General features: G+C 41.9%; 1 protein-coding gene across 10 annotated transcripts in view; it reads left to right on the top strand.

The window, feature by feature from the left end:
• The window catches only part of ADGRE1 (adhesion G protein-coupled receptor E1), an 88,847-nt gene that overhangs the window by 56,209 nt on the left and 20,562 nt on the right, over window positions 1–12,076 (top strand). For 9 of the 10 annotated variants that reach the window (XR_014836323.1, XM_085009383.1, XM_085009381.1 and 6 more), the window contains 4 exons: window positions 839–927; window positions 3,523–3,603; window positions 9,357–9,534; window positions 11,389–11,508. Coding sequence is in view for 9 of the 10 variants with exons in the window: in XM_085009383.1 (XP_084865509.1) it covers window positions 839–927; window positions 3,523–3,603; window positions 9,357–9,534; window positions 11,389–11,508 (468 nt within the window). In the remaining variant the exon portion in view is untranslated. Of the gene's footprint in view, window positions 1–838; window positions 928–3,522; window positions 3,604–9,356; window positions 9,535–11,310; window positions 11,509–12,076 lie in introns of all 10 variants that reach the window. The other variant, NM_001435279.1, reaches the window with a different exon arrangement.

Here is a 12,076-nt window from a genome sequence, read left to right as displayed (position 1 = left end):
CCTGGTTGGGCCGCCATGTTTCAATGATGGCTCTATGCTTTGGAAAGAAAATCATGCCTTGTTGGCTTGCCCATTCTGCTTCATGCCCATTCTCTACCATTCAGATATTGAAGAGTGCCTTGGTAGGTGCCTTTTCAATGCAATGTGCACTAACACTTGCCACCTCCCCTACCCTGAACTACTTTCGTAACTGTCACCCTGGTTTTGCACCAAGCAGTGGACAGCTTAACTCTGTAGCTGTATTTTTATCTTTTTATGGCCACATCTGCGGCATATGGAAGTTCCTGGGCCAGGGGTCGAATCAGAGCTGAAGCTGCAGCCCACAGGCAGCTTGCAGCAATGTCAAATCCTTAACCCACTGAGCGAGGCCAGGCATCCAACCTGCATCCTCACGGACAGTATGTCAGTTTCTTTCTTTCTCTCTTTTTATTTTTTTGCTTTTTATGGCTGCACCCCTGGCATATGGAGGCTCCCAGGCTAGGAGTCTAATCAGAGCTACAGCTGCCAGCCTACACCACAGCCACAGCAACTCAGGACCCAAGCCGAGTCTTCTACCTACACCACAGCTCATGGCAAGACCAGATCCTTAACCTACCGAGCAAGACCAGGGACTGAACCCACAACCTCATGGTTCCTAGTCAGATTCGTTTCCACTGCTCCATGACGGGAACTCCTATGTCAGTTTCTTAACCCGCTGAGCCACAATGGGAACTCCCCCACCGTTGTATAATATGACAGTGGATGAATTTTAAGCAGAGGGTATTGAAATCAACCTTGCCTTTTCATCATATTTTTGCTGTGGTTAAGTTTGATTTGGTTGCTTCTATTTTCTTCTTAGGGGTTCCCTTCAAATGTAAAGAAGACGTGATGCCCAACAATGAGTGGGTCCAGCTATGCCAAGATGGAGCAGCAGTGAAGCCTAAATACGTAAATATTTTTGAAGGTTCCTCGTTCTTGACATTTTCCCAGAAGGCATTTAGGAAGGATGTTGTTTTGCAGCTTTAACAAAGACCAGAATCAAACCAAACCAAACCAAAACCATGCCTTATGCCAGATCTAAGTTTATGTCTATGTAACCATCTGTGTGCAAGCCACTGAGAGCTGAAGATGGCTCTATAACACTTTGCCACCCTCAACACAAGACCGCCTTGTTGTGGACAAGGCTGAATTCCAGCTGGTGGGTGGGGAAAGAAAAGGAAGTGAAAGGCACAGTCCTTCCCTTTTAAGAATATGACCAAGCATCACTTTGGCTTACCCTGAGCTTCAGAGAAAGCTGGAAAGGAAGGACAGTGTGCCCATCTAAAACTTGGGGGTTCATTTATTAAAAGAAGTAAGAATATTGCAGTCTCCCTATTAGCAAAGGTGTGTGTGTGGCATCTGTGTGACATGGGATGGGTGATACACAGCCTCCAGACCAGGCAAAGAGGAAGGTCATGTCTTGATTCTCTAATGAAGTCATTCTAGTGATCAAGGACTCCAGAAGCATCTTCAGGAATTAATGTCATGATATTAAATATGAGCTTGTCAGTTAGCTTGGAAATTCCCATGCACTTTGGACCACAGTTTTTTTGTTTTTTGTTTTTGTTTTTTGCTTGTGGTGAAATACACATCGAATTCATCATTTTAAAGTGGATAATTCAGTGGCACTGAGTACCCTCATGATGGTAGGCAACCACTTCCTCTACCTTCAAAACATTTTCATTACCCCTATAAGGAACCCTGTTCCATTAACAGTTCTTCTTCCCTCCTACCATCAGCCCCGGTAAATAGTCATCTACTTTTTATCTCTATGGTTTTGCCTGTCCTGGATAGTTCATATAAATGGAACCACACACTATGTTCATGTAAATGGAACCACGAAGCAGTCTTTGGTGTCTGGCTTTTCTCACTGAGCGTCACACTTTTCAAGCTCTATCTACATTGTAGCGAGTATCAGAGCTTTAGTCCTTTTCATGGCTGAATAACATTCCACTTGGACCACTGGTCTTTTCACATATTTCCCATCTTTTTATGCTGGTTAATAGTTTTGCTGTTTGTTTCTTTAAAATTTTTTTTTTGTCTTCTTAGGGTCACACCCGTGGCATATGGAGGTTCCCAGGATAGAGGTCTAATCAGAGCTACAGCTGCCGGCCTACACCAGAGCCACAGCAATGCCAGATCCGAGCCGCATCTGCAACCTACACCACAGCTCACAGCAATGCTGGATCCTTAGCCCAGTGAGTGAGGCCAGGGATCAAACCTGTAACCTCATGGTTCCCAGTTGGATTCGTTAACCAATGAGCCACAGTGGGAACTCCTGTTTCTTTTTTTTTTTAAATTTATTGGCTTGAAGTGTAATTGATTTACAATGTTATGTTCATTTCTGGTGTACAGCAAAGTGACTCATTTATAGTATGTACATATACATTTCTTTTCCAGATTTCCTTTCCCCTATGGTTTAACACAGGATATTACATAAAATGGGGACATGAGCTACGGCAGGACCTTGTGTTTATCCATCCTACATCTAATAGTTTGCATCTGCTAGTCCCCAAAACCCAATTCCCCCCTCCCCTGCCACCCTTGGCGTGTTTCCTTAATCCTGGAAGAGAAAGGTGCTGTGGTTCCAGTTCTTTTTTTTTTTTTTTGGATAGACTTTTCTTTTTTCTTTTTGTTTTTTCAGGGCTGCACCTGTGGCATATGGAGGTTCCCACCTAGGGGTCGAATCAGAGCTGTAGCTGCTGGCCTGTGCCATAGCCACAGCAATGCAAGATCCGAGCCACATCTTCAACCTGCACCACAGGTCACGGCAACGCCAGATCCTTAACCTACTGAGTGAGACCAGGGATTGGACCTGGGTCCTCACGGATTTCTGCTGAGCCATGACAGAAACTCCTTATTTTTTATTTATTTATTTATTTGTTTTGCTTTTTAGGGCTGCACCCACAGCATTGTGGAGATTCCCAGGCTAGGGCTCGAATTGGAGCTGTAGCTGCCAGCCTATGTCACAAGCAGAGAAACGCCAGATCCAAGCCATGTTTGCAACCCACACCATAGCTCACGGCAATGCCGGATCCTTAACCCACTGAATGATGCCAGGGATCGTACCTATGTCCTCATATATACTAGTCAGATTAATTTCTGCTGAGCCACGATGGGAACTCCCTTATTTTTCTATTATAGTTTATTTACAGTGTTCTTTCAATTTCTGCTGTACAGCAAAGGGACCCAGTCACACATATGAATTTTTTAAAATTTTATTTTTATAGGATCATAGTTGATAAAACACTGTGTCCACTTCTGCTGTACCACATAGTGGCCCAGTCATACATATATATGTGGTTCCAGTTTTGATCAAAGGAGGAGGTTTTATTTCCCTGAGAATTCTAGAGACTTCTAGAGACTTCTAGAGACTTTATTTCCCAGAGAATTCCATGCAGGAATTCAGGTCTACCCCACAGGTTGGGCTGGATGGTCCAGTTTGTACATTTCATGCTTGATCACTGCTTACAAACATTCCTCGTTCCTCCCTCTGGGATATAGGTTTCCTTTTGTGCAGTAATGAATGCCACCTTCAGCGTTCTGGATGATGCCTGTAAAAAAACCACCGCTGTTTCTCTGAAGGTAACAATGAACTCTCTGCAATCGTGTTTCAAGTTTCCAGCATCTTGGGGGCACACTTTGGGTGCAGAGAATCCTCTTTATAATGAATGGGTTGTGAGTTAACATGTAATCTATTCCAGTTATGAGGTTTGAAACTTTAGCGTGCAGGAAAATTGACCTTTTCTATATGTTTTTGTGAGTTTTATTACCGGAATAAATCTGTGTAATTATCGGTGAATCAGAATGCAGAAGAAGTCCACCCCCAACCCCCAAACTCCCCTGGCTTCCTTTTTTTAGTCAGATATTTTCCCCACCACTAGTTCCTATGAACCCCTGATCTGTTCCCTGTCATTATAGTATTGTCTTTTCCAGTGTTATGTAAAGGGAATCACACAGTAAGTGGGCTCTTGAATCTGGTATCTCTCACCCAGCATCATGTTTTCAAGGTTCCTCCCCATGGTAGTGTGTGTCAGTGCTCCACTCCTTTTTATGGCTGAGTAGTATTCCACTTTATGGATGGACCACAGTTTGTTTATTCATTCATATTTGACAGATATTTGAGTTGTCTCCACGTGACCAAGATCTCTTTTTTTCCATTATAGCTGCTTTACAGTGTTCTGTCAGTTTTCCACTTTACAGCAAACTGACCCAGTCACACATACATATATACATTCTTTTTCTGACAGTATCCTCCATCATGCTCCATCATAAATGACTAGATATAGTTCCCAGTGCTGTTCAGCAGGATCTCATTGCTTATTCATTCCGAAGGCAGTAGTTTGCATCTATTAACCCCAGATTCCCAGTCCATCCCACTCCCTCTGCCTCCCCCTTGGCAACCACAAGTCTGTTCTCCAGTTGACCAAGATCTCTTCATTCCCCCATCTTCAGGGTTTGGTGATTATAAATAGAGCTGTTATAAATATGTGTGTGTGTGTGTAAACCCAAATTTTCATTTCTCTAGGGTAACTACCTAGTGATGGGATTACTAGGTCATTAGGATAGAAGATTTTAAGACCTAGTTTCTCTTAAGCCTCTTTCTCTTAAGTAGAAACTTACAGATGCTGTTATTTCATTTATAAATTGGTAGTTTTTGTGTGAAAATAAGAATAACACTTTTGGAGTTCCCTGGTACCCTAGCAATGACAGGATCCAGCATTGTCACTGCTGCAACTTAGGTCACTGCTGTGGTATGGATATGACCCCTGGCCTGGGAAGTTCTGCACACTGTGGGCACAGCCAAAAAAAAAAAAAATAGAGAATAACACTTTCATTTGTATTGGTTAATTTTATTTATTTATTTTAATTTATTTTTGTCTTTTAGGGCTGTACCTCGGCATATGGAGGTTCCCAGGTTAGAAGTCGAATCAGAGCTGTAGCCCCCAGCCTAATCCACAGCCACAGCAATGCCAATCTGACCCATGTCTATGACCTGCACCACAGCTCACCACAATGCCAGATCCTTAACCTGCTGAGTGAGGCCAGGGATCGAACCTGAGTCCCCATGGATACTAGTCAGATACATTTCTGCTGAGCCACAGGGGGAACTCCCTGGTTAATTTTAAATTAACATATTAGTATAACATTTATTCATGAAGTGTACATTCATTCATAGGGTTTTCAGATTAAATTTCTATAAAAAATGAACCCTCAACAACTTTATTTAAATTCCAACATTTTCTACCATGTTTACGAATGTTCTCCTTTCTCCCCCAGTTTCAAGTCTTTAATAAGGAAGATTTATAAACCTAAAAGGCTGAGTCATTATGCCCTTAGGGGATTCATAGATTCAATCACTGTATGTATGAATATAATAATTTAGATTGTTAAAAAAGCACAATACAGTATATAAACAGGCATATTCTCTTAAATTGTTCATACTAAAATCACAAGTCTAATTGCTTTTGTCAATAACATGCTGTGTTTTTAATTGGTTTGCTTTTCTTTTGTTTCCTTTTTTCTTTTTTATTGTTATTTTCCCCAACACACTTTTTTTTCCTCTGTACAGCATGGGGACCCAGTTACACATACATGTATACATAATTTTTTCTCCCATTATCGTGCTCCGTTGTAAGTATCTAGACATAGTTCTCAGTGCTACACAGAAGGATCTCATTGTTTATCCATTCCAAAAGCAATAGTTTGCATCCGTTAACCCCAAGCTCCCAGTCCCTCTTCCTCCCCCTGGGCAACCACAAGTCTATTCTCCAAGTCCATGATTTTCTTTTCTGTGGAAAGGTTCGTTTGTGCTGTATATTAGATGCCAGATATGAGTGATATCCTATGGTATTTGTCTTTCTCTTTCTGACTTATTTCACTCAGGATGAGAGTCTCTTGTTCCATCCATGTTGCTGCAAATGGCATTGTGTCGTTCTTTTTATGGCTGAGTAGTATTCCATTGTGTATATAGTCCACATCTTCTTAACCCAGTCGACTGTTTGATGGACATTTGGGTTGTTTCCATGTCTTGGCTATTGTGAATAGAGCTGCAGTGAACATGCGGGTGCATGTGTCTTTTAAAGGAAAGTTTTGTCTGAATATATGCCCAAGAGTGGTATTGCTGGATGATATGGTAGTTCTATGTATAGTTTTCTAAGGTACCTCCATACTTTTCTCCACAGTGGTTGTACCAGCTTACATTCCCACCAACAGTGCAGGAAGGTGCCCTTTCCTCCACACCCCCTGCAGCACTTGTTATTTGTGGACTTATTAATGATGGCCATTCTGACGGGTGTGAGGTGGTATCTTATGGTAGTTTTGATTTGCATTTCTCTAATAATCAGGGATGTTGAGCATGTTTTCATGTGCTTGTTGGCCATCTGTACATCTTCCTTGGAGAAATGTCTATTCAGGTCTTTTGCCCATTTTTCTGTTGGGTTCTTGGCTTTTTTGCTGTTGAGTTGTATAAGTTGCTTGTATATCCTAGAGATTAAGCCCTTGTCCGTTGCATTGTTTGAAACTATTTTCTCCCATTCTGAAAGTTGTCTTTTTGTTTTTCTTTTTGGTTTCCTTTGCTGTGCAAAAGCTCGTCAGTTTGATGAGGTCCCATTGGTTTATTTTTGCTCTTATTTCTGTTGCTTTGGGAGACTGACCTGAGAAAATATTCATGAGGTTGATGTCAGAGAATGTTTTGCCTATGTTCTCTTCTAAGAGTTGGTGTCTTGTCTTATATTTAAGTCTTTAAGCCATTTCGCTTTTCTAATGTGTCTAATTGTTTCAACCTTTTAAACAACAGATTTCCAAATTATTCCAAAGATTACAAAACCTTCTAAAATTAACCCAAAAGTATTATCACTATGGAGTTTTAGCTTGCTTGTTATTCTTTTTCTTTTTTGAAGGTTTAAAATAAACTTCCCAGCTGAGAATAGATTTAACACGTCAAAGGGGGCTTTAATGAGATTTTATCAGTTACAAAATTGAGGACCATACTTTTCCTGGATGACTCTAGTGGAGATTTTTTTTTTTTTTTCTGCATTGATGGGGAGGGACCCAAACCCCTGCCTTTTAGCTGAGTTATGGTTTACGGAACTCAGCGCATCTTGTTTTTCCCAGACAGACATTTCTCCAGTTTCACTCTGACCCAGTTTTTACTGAAAAGAATTTTTTTTTGGCTACACCTGCGGCACGTGGAAGTTCCCAAGTCAGGAATCAAACACTCACCACAACAGTAGCAACACCAGATCCTTAACCCGCTTCACCACAAGGGAACTTCCTCATCTTATTGTCAAATTTGGATAGATAAAACTTGGTTTCCCTGCTAGGATTTCAGTTTATTTCCTTCTCCATTGGACTGGATTCAATGAATGTCTCCCCCTCATTTTTAAAAATTTAATTCAATTTTTTTATTTTTTGAAGATTTTAATTTTTTTCTGTTGTCAATTTCTGCTATAATTTCTTCCCTTCATGTGTTATGTTGTGAGGTAGTGAATTATTTTCCTATTTTTTTGTTGGGGTCATGGGTTTATTGTCAATGTATTGACAGTAGTCAACAATAAGGGGAACCGTATCTGCATTCATATTAACGTTATTATTGCTATTCTTTCCTTAACTCTATTCCTCAGACATAAACAATGCTAATATTTAAATGCGTCTCTTTCTATATCCTTTGACTTTTTGAATGCCTGTATCACACACACACACATACACACACACACACACAAAAGCCATTTATTGAGTACTTACTATTGTTTAGAGCAGTGATTAAGGATTAACCTCTGATGCCAGACTAAATGTTCACATCTTGGCTCTGCCACCTATTGGATATGTATCCTCGTTTCTCCACCCAAAAATGGAAATGAGAACCTCTGTTTCATAGGTATCTTCATCAAATTAAATAAGTTAATATACATAAGACGTAACATTTGGCTCACCATAAATATTAATTACATTTATTTAAAAAAATCTCAACTAGTGCCAGAAATACCAATACATAAATGTAAATTTTTAATTAAAGTACTTTTTTTAAAAGAACGAAATGAGATCACATATACATGTTATTCTGTAATTTGCCTTATTTAACAATTAGCTCATGGCCCTGGTTGCTTTTTTTTTTTTTAAATTTTAGGGCTGCACTTGCAGCATATGAAAGTTCCTGGGCTAGGAGTTGAATCAGAGCTGCAGCTGCTGGCCTAAGTCACAGCCACAGTAACTCAGGATCCGAGCTGCATCTGTGACCTACACCATAGCTCAGGGCAATGCCAGATCCTTAACCGACTGGGTGAGGCCAGGGATTGAACCCACATCCTCATGGATACGAGTCGGATTCTTAACTAGCTGAGCCGCAATGGGAGCACCTGCTTGTTAGTACATAGAGAAATACCACGTCATTCTTTTATTAATGGCTGAATCCTATCCCATGATTTGATTTTGGCAGCTTTTATTTAACCAATCCATTGGACATTCAGGCTTTCCAAATTCTTGCTATCACAAATTTCATTGAAATGAACATCATTAGACAAGATCCTTGTGCAATTTTTTTCAGTATTTCCGGAACTGGAAGTTCCTGGAAGGGAAATTGCTGAGTCAACAGGGTATGTGCAATTTATGCTGTGACAAGTGCTGACTAACTGCACGTCATAAAGTCTAAACCAATTTGCATTCTCAGTGGGGCTTCTTGAATCAGGAAAAGGAAGCTGAGTGAATGTCCTTGTACATTCTTTATTGTCCTACACTGCCAACTCACTCTCTTTTTTTAAATTTAATTTTTTATATTGGAATATAGTTGATTTACGATGTTGTGTTAGTTTCAGGTGTACAGCAAAGCGATACAATTATGCATATACATATATCCATTATTTTACAGATTCTTTTCCCATATAGGTTATTACAGAATATTGAGTAGAGTTCCCTGTGTTATACAGTAGTCCTTGTTGATTATCTATTTTATATATAGTACTGTGTATATGTAAATCCCAAACTCCTATTTTATCCCTCTCCCCTCACCTTTCCCCTTTGATAATGATACATTTGTTTTTGAAGTCTATGAGTGTGTTTACGTTTTGTAAATAAGTTCATTTGTATCATTTTTCTAACATATGAGTAATATCATATGATATTTGTCTTTCTCTGTATGACTTCACTTAGTATTATTATCTCTAGGTCCATCCATGGTGCTGCCAATGGCATATGTTCATTCTTTTTTATGGCTGAGTAGTATTCCATTGCATATATGTATGTCAACTCTTTCTCTTAATGAGAGAGAGGGGACAGCTGTTGCTTCATTGATGGAAGAGGTGGTGGGGGGGAAGAGAGCACAAACATACCTTTCCTTACAGAATACGGCTGAGAGATTTGCCTCTGTGATTGAAAAAACATTCACACGGTCCAGTTTCACCAAAGAGGAGATATCCACCCTGGCCACAGTCTTACTGAAGAGCGTGGAAAGCACCACATTGGCATCTTTTCTGAAACCCTCAGCGAATGTCAGTCAGACCATTCAGACGGAATACTTAGGTAGGCTCTGTCTTTCATGGCAAGGTCCCACCTGGGGCCTGATTTAGAGGGATGACTTTGGCAATGTGAGTCTCTATGGCTTTCCCATATACTATTTCCCCAACTGTTTCAAACCTGTGTACTCACAGCAAAGCAAGTCTAATCATCTATTTTTTTTTTGGGGGGGGTCTTTTTGCCTTTTCTAGGGCCGCTCCCGCGGCACATGGAGGTTCCCAGGCTAGGGGTCTAATCGGAGCTGTAGCCACCGGCCTACACCAGAGCCACAGCAACACGGGATCCGAGCCACGTCTGCAACCACAGCTCACGGCAACGCTGGATCCTTAACCCACTGAGCAAGGCCAGGAATCGAACCTGCAACCTCATGGTTCCTAGTTGGATTCGTTAACCACTGACCCACGACAGGAACTCCAGTCATTGTTATTTTAATCCACTGAGATTTGGGGGGGGTGTTTGTTGTTACTGCTGCTTGACTGATACTCTTCTGACTGATACAGCTATGGCTCTGCCCCTCTGAACATGCTTGCTGGGTGACTGCTTGGGAATATTGGGGGCTATACTTCTTTTACCACAGCACCCAACTCCCGGGACCAATTCTAGTATCAATCGCATAACCTCAGGCCATTCCATCCTAATTGGTGTCCAGGTGGTCAAGGTAGAAGTGAAATATTTTTGTTGGACTGCCAACCAGTAGTGAACAAAACTGACCTCACAAGTCTTCCATTTTAGTGAGTTGGGTCAGTCAATAAACAGACATCTGGTATACCAAATAGAGCTAGTGCTGTTGAGAGAAATGGAGCAGGGTGCAAGATGAGGAAGAAAGTTGCTATCTTATGTGATGTGGCTTGGGGAAGTTTCAGTGGGGCCGGGACCTGAGGGAAGAGGGTCATGTAGATATTTGGAGCAAGATTAAGTGCAGGAATATTTGCAATTCAAGGAACAGAGAGGTCAGTGTTGCCAGAATGGGGTTGAGGACAGTCAAATGGGAGAAGGGAGGGAGAGGCAGATTTTGTAGACAAATGTAAAAACTTGGTTTTTTTTTTTTTTTTTTCTTTTTAGGTTTAGCATATGGAGGTTCCCAGGCTAAGGGTCGAATCTGAGCTTCAGCTGCCACCTACGCCACAGCCACAGCAACACAGGATCCAAGCCACGTCTGCAACCTACAGGATCCTTAACCCACTGAGCGAGACCAGGGATTGAACCCATATCCTCATGGATATCAGTCAGGTTCATGACCACTGAGCCACACTGGGAACTCCTAATATTTGGGATTCTATGTGAAGTAATGGGGTGTGGAATTGGAGAGTCTGAGAACAGGTGTGGTGTTATCTGGCTTATGTTTTAAAAGGCTACCTCTGGTTCCATGGTCTATTTTGCTTTCATTAAGAGACCTGTCAGGTGAGACATCTGAGGCTCAGAGAGGTTAAGTTGCTAGTCAAGTTTACACAGCTGATAAGGGGCAGAGCTGGGCCACCTAGTTAGTGACTGCGGAGCCTGAGCCCTGACCACTGGGCTGGGTTTGCTCCAGACCCTTCCAATGTCTGTTGGCTTTGGAAAACTTGTCTAAATTTGGAGTAGTCAGGAGGTCCCGACTCTGCTGCCTTCCATCACTGTTGCCGTCACGCCCACATTTCCTGAAGCATGCCCTAAGATATGCCAAGAGTTCCAACAGGGTTTCTCATTTTTTGGGTGCTATCCCACTCCAGTTATTCATCAAGGGGGCTCAAGATCTTCCCTGGGACACCTCATCCTTTCTGTTCTTCCTTCACTTGTAACCAGGGGTGCACACGTTTCTTGGGCAGAAGCCAAATTCAGGACCAACCTTCTGGGTCTCCTCCTGTGAATTCTCCCTTTCAGATATTGAAAGCAAAGTTATCAACAAAGGATGCACTGAAGAGGATGAGACCTTTAACTTGAAAGCGAAAGGGGATAAGATGAAGATTTGGTGTTCCACCATCAAGGAATCCGAATCCACAGGTACAGACCTGCTCCAGAGAATCAAGGAGGGTGGTTAGGGGGCATTCGATCAGCAACTATTCATTGATCACCTCCTGGGTGCCAAGATCTGTGCCAGGTGGTGAGGGAGTCAATGATGGTAGAGGCAGAAATAGCCCATGTGCTCAGGAGTTTTCCATCTTCTAGAGGAGTCAGACATTAAAGAAATAATCTCACAACACTGGATGGAATTCCCATTGTGGTACAGTGGAAATGAATCTAACTAGGAACCATGAGGTTGTGGGTTTGATCCCTGGCCTCGCTCAGTGGGTTAAGGATCCGGCGTTGCCGTGAGTTGTGGTGTAGGTCGCAGATGCGGCTTGGATCTGGTGTTGCTGTGGCTGTGGCAGTGCCAGCAGCTGCAGTTCCAATTAGACCCCTAGCCTGGGAACTTCCATATGCCGTGGGCGCAGCCCTAAAAAGAAAACAAAAAACAAAAAACAAAAAACAAAAAAACCCCACAATTCTGGAGTGTCAAGATGTTCCCTATCCAGCATAACAGCAGCCACCGGTCACATTTCGTTACTAAGCGCTGGAAGTGTGGCTGGGC

This window comes from Sus scrofa, chromosome 2, assembly GCF_054392235.1.
Source record: "Sus scrofa isolate SSC_HxYL_T2T_F1_AM1 chromosome 2, Sscrofa_HxYL_maternal_Yorkshire_Landrace_v2.0, whole genome shotgun sequence".
Taxonomy (NCBI): domain Eukaryota; kingdom Metazoa; phylum Chordata; class Mammalia; order Artiodactyla; family Suidae; genus Sus; species Sus scrofa.
The sequence above is the reverse complement of the archived record's forward strand: the minus strand, read 5'-3'. Positions and strand labels throughout refer to the sequence as shown.